Raw genomic sequence first — 19,765 nt, 5'->3', positions numbered from 1 at the left:
GCCACGCTCAGCTATTGACATAATGTTACTGGGGGGAAAGGCGATCACTTCTGGAAATGTTCTCACTATATTATAGATTAGTCAAGATACCTGACAGTCACTTCACAAACAACCATGATTTTCTTTAAGTTGACTTTCCAACAATAAACAAAAACAAATTGTCACTACACCAAAAGTCCTTTCAGTAGCCTGGAGTTTACAGTTTACCTATAAATTTCAAAAATAATAAAGGTGTTCATTGATCCACCTATTCAATAAATACCACATAAATATCCACATGGATAGTCACCATACACTTCAAAATGCCTTTTGAACCTTTTACAATTCCTTTGACTATTTCTACTCTGTGCACCAAAGGATGTACACTCATTCCTTCTACCCATTGCTTGTACTCCAGAACCTTCTCGCTTTCTTGTAAGACTCACAATTAGAATTAAGGAAGGTTCAGCCTTTTCAATACAAAACGTGTTGTATAAGATGTTCACAACATATTATTTATTATATTATTAGAACCGGTTTCGACGCTTATTGCATCATCATCAGCTACAAAAATCACAAATGGGCAAAGTACATATCATAAAAATTGCATAAATGACTCTTGCATGGCTGAATACAAATGATGGACTGCTTTTCTCCTTAAAGGCTAGAAGAAAATGAGTAAAATATGATGATGATGATATGATGTGACACATAAAAGCGTAGTAGTTTGATGAGTGAGTATTGTGCATAAAATTGATCTGAATGTGATAATTCTTAATTCTAATTGTGAATCTCAGTTCAATACGGGAAAATGTTTTTAACTTCTTGTAAGACAGCGTTCAAAGCCTCCTTCTTAGCCAAGTTATGAACTAAGTATCTTGCACCACTTTTTCACACCAGTCACAAGATTGAGGTTGCTCAGCTGGGCCACAGGTTCTCGCTGTGGATATGGCTGCCGACACGGCCATTTGCCGCCAGCCTCCATTCAGTTTCAGTCCAAACCAGGTAGGTAGGTGAGTTGCAGTCCAGTGGTATCTTGCACCAAATAAGTGGATGGGTGAGACACTGTCCAGTCAGACTGCCTCCATTAGGACATTCGTCACCTGATGGTGGTACCAGATGGGAGCACCCAAGGCACACAGTGTGCCTCCCAACTTGGCACTTTAGGTTGCCGTCGGAAGAACCTGGTCACTGCAGCCACTGTAACATAAACTAAACCGCAGCAGACAGGGGAATACTTGAGGCAAAATTATGCTGCTGGGCTCAAAGATCTTGTGTAGAGTCACCCAATGGGTGGCTTAATGAGTATGCAGTAGGGGGGGGCCCCTCGCACACCAGGGATATTAGGGCATCTAGCCCCGGGGTAAGCACTATCTATAATCCATTCATTTGACAAGATTACGGTGGGGGTGAAAGGAAACTAGAGAAGTTTACCCTAAGCCTGAAAGTTAGGGGAATAAATTCCAAGCAGTGACCCTAAACACCTACCTAACTTATAATACTAAATCCATTACACTAGGGGATACCTAAAGTATTTACCTACACATTCACCATCATTCATTTCATCATTATTTTGGCAACTGAAACTAGCACCTCATCTCTGAATCCATATCGGAAAGCAGGGCTAAACTGTATAGATATGTACATTCCAGTAAGAGTATCAGTAAAAACATATCTGTTAAAGTGCCTATTCCCTTAAAATAACGTGGCCCAGAGGGGGTTGGCATGGTCTTCAAAACATGGCAGTGAAAAGGTTAATATTGAGTTTTATGATGTTTTCGTTAATGTAAAATTTGCTAAAATTTGCATCAAAAAATTAGGATGCTGATCATTGTAGTTTAAGTATGGAGCACATTCAGTTTAAATAGATGGGTGTCTTTAAACTTCTAAGGGACAGTAAACCGGATCTTCATTGGGCAATCTATGACAGAGATTTTAATTAATTTTGTGGGGTAAACACCTAATGTTTCACCAAAGATATTTCACATGTGACGTATGACATAGTGTCATGGAATTTTTTCTGCCTTTCAAAACTCTGACTACCTCTTGACGGGTTTGAACCCACGTTCTTAGGATCCAGTGATCAGTGCATAGGGAGCTATGTATTGAGGTGTCTGGTGGTGTGAAACTTTGATTGTAATGCTTCTTTCATATTGGTGATAGGAGTTTCTGAAAAATTAGACTTTTTGTTCTGTTCCAGGGGCGAATACTGGTGTCCTCTGTGCAGACAACTGGCTAACTCTGTCCTGCCATTGTCACCGCAACTTGGAGAATGTGCTGCCGTTGTACGCTCTCGCCCTGCTAGTCTACCGTCCATTGTTTCAGAACTCTCCAACTTTCTCAAGGAAAATCCACCTACTCCTGTAAGTAAACTATTTTCTTCTCCTTTAAAACCTTTGGAACAACTATGGAGTTCTTGTTCTTTCATGTCAGCTGTTGGTGCTAACTTCTGTGTTGGATGGTGTTGACTGCCAGTTCTCGTGGAAATGGCTGAATATAAATAAATGTGCAGGCTGTGAAAGAGGAGGTTTTTCGAAGTGCCTGCTCTAGATATAACCCTTGTCTGGAAAGTTTCAGGACTGAGGTAATTGTAATGAGAATTAGAACCAATTAGACAAACCATAAAGTGAGTTTATTCTGATCAGATGGTGTGAACCATAAGAAATGTGCATGCAGAACCTTAGCAAAAATCCCTTAACTGTTCAGTGTTTCTGAATTCTAGAATAACTGGTCTACCATAATACTAAGTTGCAGCATACACAACCAACAATTGTCATTGTCAGCAGATGTTCCTTGCGTGTGCCACTCTCGTGAAGTCGAAGGCCGATCAGATAACTTCTGTCACTGCCAAGTACCTCATTTGCAGAATTGTGATGTAATGAAATTTTTAGTCTCATATGAACAATCGTATATACTACTCTTCATTTCCATGTCCATGGTTAAACCGTTTCAACACTATCCATATCTAATTATAATAATTATAATATTGCAAGCTTCTAAATTGTGCCTCCAATGTCACTGAGGACTTTCTTCGTAATGTCCCTCAGCAGCCCCAACAACCATGGATGGCAGTCCCACCCGCATACAGAGACTTCACCAAAGGACTCAATCAACTAAAACCAAGAAAGGCTCTGTGTCCTGATCACATCTCCCTCGAACTGATACAAAATGAAGGTATACCCTTGGAAGACTAGACTTTTCACACTCGAGTCCTTTTGATTTGGGAAACTCGAAGCACCTGATGACTTGAAGAATGCTACCATCATCACCAAAATTCTCGCAAGAATTCTATTAAACCTGCTTCAAGTTATCTCAGAGGATTTTGGCTGAGTCTCAATGTGGTTTCCGAACCTCCAGAGGCACAACAGATATGATCTTCTGTGCTAGACAACTCCAGGAAAAATGCAGAGAGCAACAGCAGCCTCTGTATTTAGTTTTCTATGATCTGGAGAAAGCCTTTGATTCAGTACCAAGATCTGCTATTTGGAAAGTATTGAGACATTTTGGATGTCCTGAACGTTATGTTGAATTGGTTCATGCTCTTGATGATGGCATGTCTCGACAGGTTCTTCATGGTAACTCAGTATCAGATTCATTCCCAATCACTTATGGATTGAACAAGGCTGTGTTCTTGCTCTTACACTCTTTGCACTGTACATGGCTGCCATGCTGCATGAATCATCTGCAAACAAGACTCACTCTGGTTCCCGGGTGACAGAACTGCAATATGCTGATGACACCGCATCTCCTGCTCTAACACCTGCAGAACTACAACAGTCTGTCAACTGCTTTAAAACTGCATGTGATCGCTCTGGTCTTGCCATTAATGCAAAAAAAAAATGAAGGTACTTGCACAACTTGCCCTAGGATTAACTTCCTGAGTTCAGTATCTCCATCTTAACTCTTTGAGCGCCAAGGGATGATTTATCATTCCTCCGTGAACTCGCCGAAAGTGCCAGGAATGATATTTCATCCCTCATGCAGACTCGTGTAGAAACCGTCGTAGCTCATCCTTTTACGTTAGATGGCAGCACATATCAGTATATTCTTATCAAGGAAGGTGTGTAGTCTCCAAATTTACCACCAGGAGCCGCATAAAATTATTTGTTTTCGTGTGACAAACATTTAAAAAATGTGAAGGCTGTGTCCACACATCTTGTGCATATGTCAACAGTGATGGCGGACTTACGGGATGACGCATTTACAAATGATGATGGTCTAGCTGACTACATGCATAGTTTAGGGAATGACAATAATTATTCTGAGTCAGAAAATGAACTGGACTTCATAATAGTGTTGAAAATACTTCTAGTGAGGTTATAGTTAGTGAGAGCGATTCTGAAAACAATTTTGTAAACCACCAATTGCCGAGGTTAGAAATAATTTGGAATGTAATGAAGATTTCCATGGTAATATTGGTATTAACAATATCACACTCTGCCATTATTCAGTGAAGTTACCCGTGATAGTGATTTACCACACCAACCACCTCACACTTTCCTCGAGTTACCCGGACTGAAACATGCCCCTCCTCATGATGCTGTATCTGTACCTTATATTTTTAAGACATATTATCAATCCAAATAACATAATTTTATCCAATACGCAGTCAAGAGTCTGTGCTACTAAAAATACCACCAGTTAGTGTGTTATACTGATTTTTAGAACTACGTGTTTGCCTTAAAATGTGAATTTTCATTAATTGTACAGTGAAACCTTGATTCTCCGTTTTTGGAGGGACCTCGAAGAAAAAAAAAAAAAAAAAAAAAAAAAAAACCGTACAATACGGGAAAACGGAAAATCCGGGAACGAATTAAAACCGTCAACAGTTTGACTGTACTTCACAGTAATGAAATATATATCATTTTATTTGTACAAAAACACCTGCATTAAATACATTAGTTAAAAATATATTTTAAATTCAGTTTTACCCAGAAACTTCATCACTTTCCCGTGAAAACATCTTTCAGGCCAGCAACTTTCATCAGCCAAGCTCATCGAAAAATATTCTACTAAATAAGTTATCAGAATTATATTGATATCTAAGACATTTAAAACCACATCTGAGACTCCAGTTTCACTATTGCTTTAAGGAGAGTGTATCGGAGTAATTATGCCGATCGGGAAAACAATCTCTAATCCAGCCACTTAATTGATGACTTATAAACGTCTACGGTAGCTACCTCTGTTTTTTGCCTTGAATAAATCTAACTGGAACAGGTACAGTTATTTACAGTAATCGTTATCTGACGACAGTCTCATGTAAATTAGAAGATTTTGTTTTAATAACCTAAAAAAAGAACAATGTAACTTGTCTATCAGTAAATGTTTTCGTGCTGTACTGTATTACGAACGGCGCGAAATTTAACTTCGAGTTAGCCCATGTTTTAGGCCTCGGTACTTTCCATTAATGATGTTTTTGACCGATAAACAGGCAAGAAATGTGGCTTGCGTGATAGGCATAATTACTGGTGCAGTTCACATGAACCTACCTGTGGTATTATAGTTAGGAAAGATCGCTGAAAGCACGTAAATAAGCATAGGTTGTAACAGCTCCAGTCACATAATCAAGTAAGTTAATCACAACGCACAAATACAAAAATGATACCAAAATACATTAATTCCCAGAAGATGTAATGAAACAGACTCGCACTCACAAAAATAGTGTCACATCGCACACATATAGCTTACGTACTGTGCACACAACACACACACACAAAACACTTAAATTGTCATTTCTTCAGTCACAGAAAACAGTAGTCACTTTGTAGTGAAAAAGTCTTTAATCGTCAGTTGTTTTTTATTTTGTCGTGCCTTAACACGGTGCAGTGCTCCCTCAATATTTAAAATATTCTGTAGTTTGCTGCTGTCTGTGTCATACGCAGTAATATAGTCGCGAATTTTGTCGAAGGCAGCTAATGCTTCTGCAAACGTTGGCAGGGTTCAATTTCATCGTCTTCCCCCTCGCTCGCGATCTCATGCACGGCACTTGCACTGGCCGTGGCAGTAGCATCATCACACAGCTGTTGTATGTTCTTTACACCACAAGTGGCGAGCCACTATCGACTGTGGCGTACGTCTCAAAGTTAACATCTCTCGGCGCAAGCTTCTCCCATTCCTCGCTGATAAGTTCTTCTTCGCTGCCGGTGTTCGTGTCGTTTGTGTCTCTGCTTTCGCCAAAGCCACATTTATGAAAACAATTTTGAATGGTGGAGGGCGAAACGTGGAACCATGCTGACACAACAAAGTGGATTGCCTGTAGAATACTGAACTTCGTCTTCACTTCTTTCCCGGCGTCCAACATACACACAGCCCTTGGCACCAGCTGCTTGCGGTAGTACCCTTTAAGGCACTTTATCACTCCCGCATCCAGAGGCTGAAGGACTCTGGTACAGTTCGGGGGATAGAAAATAACTTTCACATTTCGTAAGAAAGAAAGTTCCTGCGGGTGGGCGGCACAGTTATCTACAAACAAAACTATTTTTCTCGCTTGAGCACCCATAGAAGCATCCAGTCCATGAAGAAAATCCAAAAAAAATGTCTGTGGTCATCCAAGCTTTACCGTTCGCGTAGTATTGCACTGGTAACTTCTTCACGTTCTTAAAGCATCTCGGTTTCGCTGCTTTGCCTATAACGATAGGGATATGTTTGTCTGACCCGTCACTGTCACAGCACAACAAAACAGTTATGCGGTCCTTCGCATTTTTGCCCCCATGACAAGATTCTCCTTTAAAAGCCAGTGTGCGATCCGTTAAACAGTTGAAAAAATAGGCCGGTTTCATCCGCGTTATATATGTTCTTTGGTTCGTATCCTTCAAGCAGCTCTGGGAGATTTTTCCCCCAATCTTCCACAGCCGAACCATCAACTGCAGCACTCTCGCCAGCGAGCTTTTTATACACCAGCCCGTGACGCTCCTTAAACCGGGAAATCCATCCATTCGTAGCGGAAAAGTTTTTGACACCCATTCTTGCAGCAATGCTTCGAGCTTTTACGCACAAAATGTTACCATCCACAGGAATTCTCGACGCCCAAGCTTGCTGATACCAAGAAAAGAGAACTGCTTCCATTTTGGAATATCTCGATTCCTTCCCCGTTTTTCTATTCCTTGCGGAAGATCCACATTTTTTTTACTTGTTCACGTATCTCTTGTTTTTTTATATATTGTATTCAGTGTCGAAGCAGGCAAGCCTAAACGTTTTGCGATGTCAACTTTTTTTTCCTGTTGGATTTCTTTCAACTTCCTCTATAATCTGAAGTTTTTCTTGCAGGGTTTTCACATGCTTTACAGGTCGCGCCATTTCAATACTGTACTGTGTAAGCAAACCGAAACTCTACTCCGTAAATTGTTGGTTTTCACCAGCTAGTAACACAGCCAACTGAACGAAACATTCAACAGAAAGCTCTTAACAAAGCGCAACTTGGTGGAGGCCTTCATTGTTAGCCTGGTACAGAATGTTCCGTAAGTATGATCGCGCAAGATATCCGACGAAATTAAATTACGCTAGACTCGCAAATTCGATTCCTGCCGTCCATTTTCGAAATCTTGAAAAACGCTTGATCGAGGATTTAGCGTTGGTGGGACTGAAATTTCTGGACGGTTGATGCGGGAAATCGTTTCTTTGAGGAACGGATAACGCGGGATTTTTAATACAGGTTTTAAATGGGATGCTCGCGGGACCACGTAATTTGAACGAATATTACGGGAAAACGTAGTTTCGGGGAACGGATAATCGAGGTTTCACTGTATTTTATATTTTTAATTTGTGATTTATTTTAACTATAAATGATTTTAGGTATAAACTGCCACTAATTCAAAGGGGGCATTCCTTCTATATAACAAGAAAAATTCACTGAGAACGGGTGTAAATTGAGAGAGTAATGAATTTTTTTCTAGAGATTTGCAAATCGGACAAAAAGTGGCTGGCACTCTTCGCTAGTACATAACAAATACGCGCGGCACTGAGAGGGTTGATCACTTATATCTTGGAAGCATCTTGTCTAAACGGTGTACCTGCGAACAAGATGTTGATAGAAGAATTGGGACTGCTCATGCAGCATTCGGACGGTTAATGTATGAATAAAGATCTTAAACTCCATACCAAACTCATGGTGTACAAAGCTGTTGTCATTGCCACACTACTGTGTGGCTGTGAAACTTGGACACACTATCGCTGTGATATCAAAAAAAGTGAGCGCTTCCACCAACAAAAAATGAGATATATCTTGAATATCAAGTGGAAGGACTGTGTGACCAACACTACAGTTCTCGACAAAGCACGGCTAAATAGCATTGATGCAACATTCATCGCTCATCAACTGAGATGGTTAGGCCATGTTCACTGCTTGAGTGATACCAGGCTTCCCCGCCAAATTCTTTATGGTGAACTTTGTTGCGGCAGTAGACCTTATGGAGCCTCTCTTAAGCGTTTTAAGGACCAGCTGAAAGACATCATGAAGACAACTGGTATAAGTATACAGACATGGGAAGAATGTGTTGTGGAAGACTACATCAGCCGCTGTCAACTTGTTCGAAAGAGAACGCCGCATGCGGTTAGGAGCGTGCAGCTGTGAGCTTGCATCCGGGAGATAGTGGGTTCGGCAGCCCTGAAGATGGTTTTCCGTGGTTTCCCATTTTCACACCAGGCAAATGCTGGGGCTTTACCTTAATTAAGGCCACGGCCGCTTCTTTCCCATTCCTAGACCTTTCTTATCCCATCGTCACCATAAGACCTATCTGTGTCGGTGCGACGTAAAACAAATATTTTTTAAAAAAAAGAAAAAGACATCAAGAGGCCAAGCAACAAGAAAGAAAGCTCCATCAATTACAACCCCGCCCTCCTGCATCAATTCAGTGTGATTTGTGTGAGCGTATGTTTTATGCCAAGATTGGTCTGTTTAGTCATCGCAAACACATCCATAAACTGAGTTGAACTGCTCACTTTATGCAGGAAGAAGTTATATATACTCGGATTTAGTTACAGCCGATGACAATGAATATTGGAAGTTTGTAGGGTGAAACCAATCATGCAAGTACTGTATATAAGATCTTTCTAGGTCCATCTCAAAAAAATCAAGCTTGTAATACAACCTTCTGAACAATTTGTGCTTTTTCTGTCTTAGTTGTTACTTTATTTTGTGAAAAGATGAAGTAAACATTACCATCAACATCTTTCTTTCTCAAAAATGTAAATTTCATATATATCATCTTCTATGTTCTTAATTCTTCCAATAAAATAAGTACCCCTTTTTTTCTGCGATGATTTTTTTCTATAAACTCTTTTTCCTTCTCTTTGCCTCTTCATTTTCATTTGCCTCATGTTCTTCTATATCACAGTTAGGTAATGTGGAGGTAGAAGGCATGGTAAACATATACTTAATAACATCATTATAATCCATTTCCCTTGTCCAGCTTCCGCCAGGTTGGTGTGTTTATGGTATCTTTCCATCTTCCTCAGTCCAACCACCATTGTTCCTCCGTAACTGTATTTCATTTCACGTTTCTTCTAATTATTCTATTCTTGATTTATTTTTAACCACCTTAGTCTGCGTCTTCTTCTTGCCCTTCCTCCTTCAATCTCGGTCTCCATCGTGCGCTTTTAGTATCCTTCCCTCTTGTATCCTCATAACATGTCTAAACCATTTAAATTCATCCCTCTCCATTCTATCATAAAGCACTCTGCATATTTCTTAAAAATTTCATTTCACTGGCCTGAATTTTATTCTCCTGTCTTTTAGTCATTGCCCAGGTCTCTGCTGCACATGTCAGTATTGGGCAGTAGTATGTATTATACATCACCTCTTTACACTTCATTGGTACTTCTTCTCCCACACCAGGTTTCTCCCACTCTGGCAGAATTTATTTCCATATTGAATCATTTTATTGATCTTAATGTTCAGTCCTACATCCTGCATCAGTTTGCTTCCCAAATATTTGAAACCCCCTACATTTTCAGGGGTTTGTCTCAGTGTTTTTATCATTCCCTTCCCTTCCCTTCCCTTCCCTTCCCTTCCCTTCCCTTCCCTTCCCTTCCCTTCCCTTCCCTTCCCTTTCTCCTTTTTCTTCTAATTATACTATTCTTGATTTATTTTTAACCACCTTAGTCTGCATCTTCTTGCCCTTCCTATTACTCCTATTACTCTTTCTATGCTGATTTTCACTCTATAATTTTTCAATAATCTCACTCAGTGTCAAGTTGCTCTTCCCCAATGCTTGCTCCCCACACCACATTATCATCTGCAGACAGCATTACCTTCAGCACACTGTCCCCATATTGTACCTTTGTCTCCTTCACAATTTTGTCCATAACCATTACGAATAACAGTGGTGACAGCACTCTTCTATGTTGTATTCCAGTTTCATTTCATACCACTCTGTCCTCCCAATATACGTCTGGACACTGCTTCAACAATTTTTGGACATTGCTTGCACATATTCTACAGTTTGTTTTCCAAATCCTTTCTATTGCGTTACTTTCTACACCTTTGCTCTCATAAGCCTTTTCTAATTCAAGGGATGTCATTACCGTATCTCTTCCTTATTCCCGATGAATTTCCATTAACTGCCTCATACTGAAGATGGGGTCTAGTGTTGATCTCCCTTATCAAAAGCCATATTGTTCTTGTAATTGTCCTTCCACCTTTATTTTCATTCTGTTTTGTAGTACCCTTTCAAGTATTGTTTGCTATGCGAGATATGAGTGTTCATCTATAATTATCACATATCTTCCTGCCCTGCTTCTTAAATATAGGTATTATTACTCACCTGCTCCAATCATTCGGTACTGATTTTTCTTTACAAAACATATAAATAACCTATACAGTTATTGTAGATCAACAGATCCTGCTGCTTTTATCATTTCCACACACACTTCATCCATTCCCACTGCTTTTCCCACTTCATTCATTTGACATTCTACATTCCTTCTCACATTCAGGAGTTCATCTAAGTAATCCTTCCATCTTTTCTTATCTCGTCTGCTTGTGTTATCCTCCTTTCTTATTTTCCTTTTCACTTGCTTTATGTAAATCTTCCTTCTCAGAAGTCCATATAGAGCATACTTTTACCAATATACACATCCTCTTCCAACACTCATGTTAATCCTTCCCAGCTTCTCTTCCTTTCTTCACTTCCTACTTTCTTCCACCTTCTTTTAATTTCCTGATACTTTCTTCTATTTTATCCCTATTCCATATTTAACATGCTTTCTTATATTTCACTGCTACTTTTACTCTCTTAATCCACCATGGGATCTCTTTATATTTCATTCTTTCATCTTTTCTGCCACAGGCACACACTCCACAGGTTATAAATGCCTTTTTGAACATATCCCATTCCACTTGCACTCTCTCCACCTCAGTTCTGAGTATGTGTTGTTTCAGTTTATATTGAAAGTTTTCTGTTACTTCCATTTTAATTTTCATACTTTTATTTTCATCTCCCCATTTCTTTAATTTTTGCTACTACGACTCTATGGTCTCTGTCAGAGGCTACCTCTGTCAAGGCTGTTATGTCTAACAACTGTCTATGATTTACACTTTCCACCAAGAAGTAATCAGGATTCCTGTCTTTGCCCGTCTGTTTCCCCATCCATATCTTGTAATCTTTCTACTATTCTTCTTCCTGAACCATGTATTGCCCACACTTAACCCATTTCTCACACAAAAATTCATCTTCTCTCCCTCTTCATTCCTTTTTCTGTATCCAAAAGGTCCATATACTTCTTCCATTCCTTTTCTGTTGCATCCACCAGGCTGAATAGCTTAGGTGGTAGAGCACTGGCCCTCTGAGCTCAAGTTGGCAGGTTCGATCTCAGCTCAGTCCAGTGATATTTGAAGGTGCTCAAATATGTCTGCCTCATATCGGTAGATTTAATTCTGTGAGACAACATTCTTCAATGAACCAAGCCCCTTTGGTTTTCTTCTGCTAAAAGAAAGTAATGATGCAGTTGGTCAGTCTTGTAGGGTGAATTCGTGTCACATGCCCATATAAAAGGTCATTCTTCTTTTCCAGATGGTATCGGTAATCTTCTCTACGTGGTCGTATAGTTTGTCATTATGCCGTCTTCTGTACTCCCCATTGTCTCCATTGTCTTTGACGGGACCTAAGATCTTTCTTAAAATCTTCTTTGCTTTGGCCTCCAGTTTCTCAATCAAGCATATTTTGTTCATTGCAGGACATTCTGAAGTGTATAAGACCTCTGGACGGATGACACTGCAGTAATGCCTCAGCTTTGCTTTGAAAGATACGGACCTTTTGTTGTAGATGCCCTTGGTTAAATGGTTCGCCATTTCCATTTTGTTCATCCACGATGTAAAGGCTTCTTTCTCTAACAAGTTTGATGTTATCTGTTCTCCCAGATACGTGAACTTATCTACTTGTATCATTTTGTCTTGTCCCACTGTGAGCTCTCTGGGTGCCAGCTAGATATTAGTTCGAAATGTTTTCTCAAAAGAGATCCATAGGCCTGCCTTCGCTGCTTGTGTTTTAAGCTGAATAACTTATTCCATAGCTGTGTTTAATGAATCCTCCTGTCGAAAAAATGCACATGAGAAAAATGGTTTAGAATAGTTTAAGTAATCAACAACATGAACCTCTAGAAAGTGCAACAGAGAATTAAAACTTGTAAACAATTGCAAGATTATCTGCAAAGGCTAGGCAATCAACATAAAAATTTTGGCTTTTGCACCTTATCATAGGATATATACTTTATGGTTTTGATCCATATTGAATTGTGATCACAATAATAATTAAACGTATGTTGTAATGGTCCACCTTTTCAATACTGTATTGTGCAATGTTTACATTACATTTCTAATCTAGGAACTAGTTTCGGCCTTGGCTGGCCATCATTAGCCTTAATGCAAAACTGTACAAACACATCCAGTAACTAAAACAAATGTACAGACACACACAAATGACATTAAAAAGTGTTAAAAACATTTGGGATGAACTATGTACACAGCATGTAAAATATGACAAAAGTAAAATCAGGCTCTAAAATGCGTTGCATCATGTTAAAATGTTCCATTAGTTCTTATTGTTAAAATATCATGAAAATGCTGAAAACTTCGTCTGTCGGACATCGTCAGTGGTTGAATCAAGGACAGCACACGAAGATATGATTAAATAACTGGCATGTTCTAATTTGCAGCTGGTAGACATTCACAATTCAATACAGTGCCCATGAAGTTAACCATTCGTTGTGGCATGTGGTGCGTGGCCTGCTGTTATGTGCCTAGTGGCACAGATCAAAATGGCAGCTGAATTTTTGTACCCCTCATCCTCTACCAAATTTCATTGTCAATTTTGATACGACAGTATGGACAGTTCTCTTGTTAGCATGGAAAAATCTGATACCTGCCCACACTTTGCAATCGGCGGGAGACTGTGTGAGAGTGGCCGTGTTTACCTTCACAAAGCTCCAACATGACAGCACTCACAGAAATTCAAACGCACCAGATTGTTGCCGTCTGTTCCTTCTCTATCTCTGCACAAGCTTGTCCCGTACAGACCATTTACGACATCTTGCAGCTCTTTCAAAGCTTACTTCATGGATGGGGCTCATATATATCTGTAGTCTTAGGTTGTAATTATGTAATGATACATATTATAACAATGCTAATAATAATAATAATAATAATAATAATAATAATAATAATAATATATTCTCTTTATATTTGTTCCAGATGTCATCAAATTTAGTGGAAACTATGGCTAAGTCTATGGAGGATATGACCAACAGCACTCATCACAAATTCAAACAGAAGAGTTCAACTCCGACATCACAGAGTTTGTTTTTGTTTGTGAGCTCGATTGCTAGGACTAATTTGGAAGTTGAACTGGTGCAGAGAGGTGGCTCCCTGTGCATTAGTCCCAACCTTCCAGCAGTGGGAGTTACTCCAGAGACTTCCACTTCTCTCACACCAAAGAGATCGTGTATTGGTGAGTTATTCATTACACATGGTGGACGTCAATTGTTGTTGAGCAAACCAAAGTCAGTCAGTCAGTTAGTCACACACACACACACACACACACACACACACACACTCACTCACTCACTCACTCTCTGTCTCTGTCTCTCTCTCTCTCTCTCTCTCTCTCTCTCTCTCTCTCTCTCACTCTCAAAATGCCTACTTTACCCACCCTGCCCAGCAGGACATTGCACCAGCTAACCATGGTGTCAGACCATAGAGACTTCACTCCATAGCGATCATGGCTTCCAGGCGGGCTTCAAAGTCTACTGGAAACCAAGTGCACTCGTCAGCCAGTGTGAGAATTTTTTGATAGCAGTCGTAACAACAGTCACATACTTTCCAAATTTGATAACCTTCCTTGGACCACAAATTTAACGATGTACGTTTAGGTGGTAGCTAGCCTCTGGAAAGTTAGGTTTATTGGATAAAATTTACTTACAAACATACATCTTCATTATAGACTTATGCCTTTCAGCATTCAGTCTCCAAGCCTCTGTGAATTAAATAAATGCTTCCAAAATCTTCTGTTTGCAATTACCTCTGGCCTCGTTTAGATCCACATCTCTTGTCTTTAAATCATTAAAAACTGAAGATACCCATCATAGCCTTGCTCTGCCTCTTCTTCTTTTATCTTGTGTGGCTTAGTTGATTATTCTCCTTGGTTACTTATCCTGCTCCATTCACTCACATGACCCCACCACAAAAGCCAGTTTATAGGCACCGCTTTATCCACCAAGTTCATTCCTAACTTAGCCTTTAACTCTTCATTCTTAAAAGGTGGTCCGGAGAATCGTTAAATTTTTCACCCTGTTTAAAGGGTTTCAGTATCCAACCTCATATTTGCTTTATCCCAAACTTGAAGGCTTAGATGTTACGAAGGTCGATCAAATATAAACTGGATTTTTGTTCCCGAACAGTTGGTAGGACTGGCCCCGCGTTTCTGCTATGCTTAGGCGGGACCATTAGGAGTGGGGAGAGCGTGCTGTTAGGTATTTCCCACCGTTTCGTCAGTAACGCTCACGATGTCGGAGCAACAGGTGCTCCACTGCGCAATGCATAATTATTAAATTTCTTGCTCGTGCTATAAGCAAAGCAGACTAAAGCGGAAGTGTCGTCATTGCCTCGTCACACTCGCCGTGGTTGCCAAATGAGCCGGCGCACGATTCAAAGTTGTACTCCACCACTCTAATACAACACAGCTCACGGATTGAACCTCGAATGAATTTAAAATAATTAATACATTAACGTATGCATGTTAGAACCCCATACAGGTTTTTAACGGCTTACATCTTTAAACAATTACTTTACTGACTTACATTTTAAATGTGAAAACCTACAATCTGTTTTCCAGTCAATGACCAGGTCAGGGATGGAATAAATGAAGCCCCATCTTGCGGCGAGGATAGGAATTGAGCCGGCTGCCGAAGCCTGTCTCACTCCTCTGGGGCAATCATTAATGACTGACAGATGAAATTAAATGATACTGAACCCGGAGAAAAACCTGTCCCGCCTCCGCTTTGTCCAGCACAAATCTCACATGGAGTGACCAGGATTTGAACCACGGAACCCAGTTTTGAGAGGCTGACGTGCTGCCACCTGAGCCACGGAGGCTTTCACAATTTTAATGTACTAACTACAATTTCATGCTTAAAGCAATGCGAACGAATTCTTTTGTCATAAACAGAAAGCATTACATTCATTAAATTATTACTATTATTATCATCAATATGTATATATATAATATTTTATTATTTATTATTCACTATTATTGTCTAAATATATGGCCTGATTCCTGATTGAAATGAGCTGCTACTTACGGGCGATTTATGAATAAGCGAGAGAAGTGAGGATTATGTACTCGTACTGGAATTAACTTGAAACTGACAGATGAAGTTGGGGATCCAGGCGAAAAATTGTCCCACCTCCGCTTTGTCCAGCACAATTTCAATAAATTAATTATTACAAATATATTTTTGTAAAAAATAATATTACATATTATTATTATTATTATTATTATTATTATTATTATTATTGTTGTTGTTGTTGTCATGGAGCAGTTTTCAGCGTCAGCTTACCTTGTGCCACAGTAATTAATCTGTGTCACTATCGAGTGGCTGCACACCCAAGTCGGAATCAGAGCCGGGGTCAGCACACGAGGTAAACTAATCCCGCCATCAATACTATTCGCTCGGAAATGGTTATAAACAGGCAGAATCATATTTCTCTCGCCGAACGTAAAAATCTTCCGTTTCTTCTTCAACTGATAACAGTCCGGTGAATTTTTGTTCGGATCCTTTGCACAATAATATCCAATAACGAGTAAGAATAATAATTTCGTGCGGCTGTTTCTAGCCGATTGCCGCCCTTTTAAGACAGACCCTCCGATGAGGGTGGGCGGCATCTGCCACGTGTAGGTAGCTGCGTGTTATTGTGGTGGAGGACAGTGTTATGTGTGGTGTGTGAGTTTACAGGGATGTTGGGAACAGCACAAACACCCAGCCCCCAGGCCATTGGAATTAACCAATGAAGGTTAAAATCCCCGACCCGGCCGGGAATCGAACCCGGGACCCTCTGAACCGAAGGCCAGTACGCTGACCATTCTGCCAACGAGTTGGACACGAATAAGAAGAAACCTACAAACGTCCAAGAGACTACAAGAATTATGAATTAGCACACAATACGCACATACACTAATTTTGTAAAAGCGAAGCACACTGATAAAATCCTCTCACTGCTGTTTTAAACAGACTATAATTGGAACTGCACCAACATGTTCAGGACATCCACTGAGTGAGTAAGTATGGCAGCTCCACATTGACTGCACCGTTGCCAAAACTCGCTCTGAGTAGTGCACCCCCCCCCTGCCCCCTCACATACCGTGTGACAACACCGTAGGCGCTACCCCTGTCGCCCGCGCCATCCCCTGGTCTATACACTCACTTCCGCTTTAGTCTGCTCAAAAGGTGGTCCGGAGAATAGTTCGCTAGCATGCTCTTTCACAAGAACAATTTCAGAATAAGTCCCATCTACATTTCTCTGTCAAGCGTCGCAGAAATGTAACATCACTGTTACTAACATCTCTCATGTCTGGTAGCTTAAAGAAACTTGCAACATCATGAAAATAACTCGTTAAGTGGGAAACCGCTTCAAACGAGCTGTTCCATCGAATAAGTACCAGGAACGGAAAAAGATTTGCTGCCTTCATTTTCTCATTTTTTGCTTCCTTGTGTTTAGGAAGGCCGACTTAACCATTGTTACAGCCTCATTTAAATGGGATATAGCTGCTGTCCAACAGTTTTGTATTTGTGTGCCCAACATTGCATATGGAGCACTGTCACTTACAAATACTTTCATAGCATCATATTGCACACTGTGATCATGCAATGTATCTAACACAGCATGGGAACAGTTTGTAGCATTTCTGGATTCAAAATGTTTCACTCCAACAATGAATAATTTCTTCTCAGTTGCCGTTGACACTTGGAACAGTACAACAAAAACACAGAGACCTATTGTGCCCATGGTTTCATCACATAAAATGTTAATTTTATTCCCAAATTAATTAATTAGTCATTAATTTCTTGTGATCACATGTAACTTCTGAAAATAAGATTATTTGTAAAAGCCATAGCAATCCAGTGAAATTAATTTTATTTAATACACCGTACCTTTTTGAGGCTACCCTGAGCAGGGCCCAAAACTATTAGTCTCACAAGCCAAACAACAGAATTATCACAATAGCTTCTCCTATAGTAAAATAGATGGCATTATGAAGTTCGATTACCTTCACATTTTTATAGATGAAGCTGTGTCTTGTAAAGGTCATGTAAGCTTAGACACTCCATTAGTTGGATTAGCTTTGCTTTGTAAAGGTTATATAAGCAAGAGAGAATCAAAATGCAAATTTATTTAAACCATACAGTAGAACCTCATTAATCCAGACTAATTGGGGCTCTTGGTTAACGAAATTAAGAAAAGTGTGGATTAAAGAAAATAACTTATGAAATGAGCCAAGGTACATATTAAACACACTGTTCAGTAAAGGGAGCATGTACAGTACAGTATTTCAAATTTAAGAAATACAAAGGTTGTTTAGTGTAGTGCAATACGGTCCTACAAAATACAGAATAACTAGTGCAGTACAGAATTAGAACATAGCAATCAAGATGCACCTTCATTGACCACACTTGGCATGCTTATTGGTTTGAAGAAACTGCTGATCTTTTGTTGTCTTCCTTTAACATTAATTTCTTTTATAATTAACTTGCGCACATGCCTTAAATGTTCTTAATATGCTGATTTTTTTTCTTCATTGTCATCTTCAACTTATTTAAGGACAATGTTTAGATGGTGTTTAATTTCACTAAGACTTAGGGTTGATAATATCACTTGCTTCGTCATGGTCATATTCATGAGTTTCAGAGCTTTCTGCAGCGATTACACTTTCAATGATCTTCCTCTGTTAAAATGTGATAACCTGAATCTTCATCATCTGCCTCTAGCCACAATTTATTTATTCATTGTCTTCCACTGTTGCTGAATTTTCACCACCTAGGTGGAGAGTGTTGTGAAAATCCTGTCTTGAATTCAGCTATATCTGGTTCAACCTCTTCATTTATTAAAAGTTTCTTCCACGAGTTAATCAAAGTTGATGGTTTTTTTATCACATTGACAGCAGATGCGAAATTAAAGATCATGGATCTGAAATTGTAATCTTCGAGATTCTGTAACATCTTTTGCCCTCTTCTATCTTCTTCTCCTGCAGCTGGTTCCTCTACTTCCAAAATTTAATTTAAAAGCTTTTTTTTTTTTTTTAGCATTTTCATAATCTCATAATTGATCTTTATTGACTTCACAGTACATAAATATGTAAATTAACAGTCCACCTTAGTCAGTACACAAATGTTAATTAGAAACGCAATTAGTGATACATGTTTCGGCCCTTTTGGGCCTTCCTCACTCTTGAAAAGAAGTTTGTAGAAAAAGAATCTAGAGAAAACAGAACTTAAAGTAGACATGAGAGAGTTACATATTACAACAGAAGATTTAAAATACAAAACAAATACATTCAAGATATTGAAAGATATACACATTACACTACAGATGAAAATCAACAAGCAGAGAATAGGTAGAATGATTCCAGAAACAGAAAGAAAATTACGTTAAGAAAGGATGAAACAGTATTGGGCTGACAAAAAGAAGAAAAACCTCCATAAACCTGACTAAAGTAGTCTTATGTTAGCCATAAAATTTAAATAAATAAATAAATAAATAAATAATAGTACAGCAGTTTTTATTAACATAGTATGTTTTTGAAGCAAATCTTTTTTTTTTCTTTCTGATATTGCTATGAATACCAGTCAGGTTAATATTTTTAAATTTTGCAAATATTGAGGACAAATCAACTAGAACATACTACTGATATATACATAGTCTAGCCTACAAGGTCAGTTGGCATGGTTATCATTGTTTACAAGCAGTAATTAGCGTTAGTGTGATAGCCTTTAAACAATCTGGCATGCACAAACCAATATCACAAATACTGCAGAACCACCGCAATTCCCTCCTAATTTTCTTTCCTTTACTCTTTTGCCCTTTATCTGAACGTACTTTACAGTACCTAGATGCATACTGCTTCCCTGCGGTGGGCGGAATCCTTTCAGCTAAATGCCTCCCAGTCAGTCGCGCAGCAGAATTTGTGATATTACTCATGCTGGGTACTGGGTTGTCACTGCCTCCCATTTCCACTAACTTATTTGCTAATTCAGTCCTAAGTCCCTCTAAATGGGCTTTCTTAGGATTTGACGGTGT

General features: G+C 39.3%; 1 protein-coding gene across 2 annotated transcripts in view; it reads left to right on the top strand.

The window, feature by feature from the left end:
- The window catches only part of Ubr3 (Ubr3 ubiquitin ligase), a 526,217-nt gene that overhangs the window by 464,234 nt on the left and 42,218 nt on the right, over window positions 1–19,765 (top strand). For both annotated transcript variants that reach the window (XM_068227568.1, XM_068227567.1), the window contains exons 23-24: window positions 2,180–2,342; window positions 13,667–13,922. In XM_068227568.1, the coding sequence (XP_068083669.1) occupies window positions 2,180–2,342; window positions 13,667–13,922 (419 nt within the window). The remainder of the gene's footprint in view (window positions 1–2,179; window positions 2,343–13,666; window positions 13,923–19,765) is intronic.

This window comes from Anabrus simplex, chromosome 5 (genome assembly GCF_040414725.1).
Source record: "Anabrus simplex isolate iqAnaSimp1 chromosome 5, ASM4041472v1, whole genome shotgun sequence".
Taxonomy (NCBI): Eukaryota; Metazoa; Arthropoda; class Insecta; order Orthoptera; family Tettigoniidae; genus Anabrus; species Anabrus simplex.
This window is presented reverse-complemented; position numbering and strand designations above follow the sequence as displayed.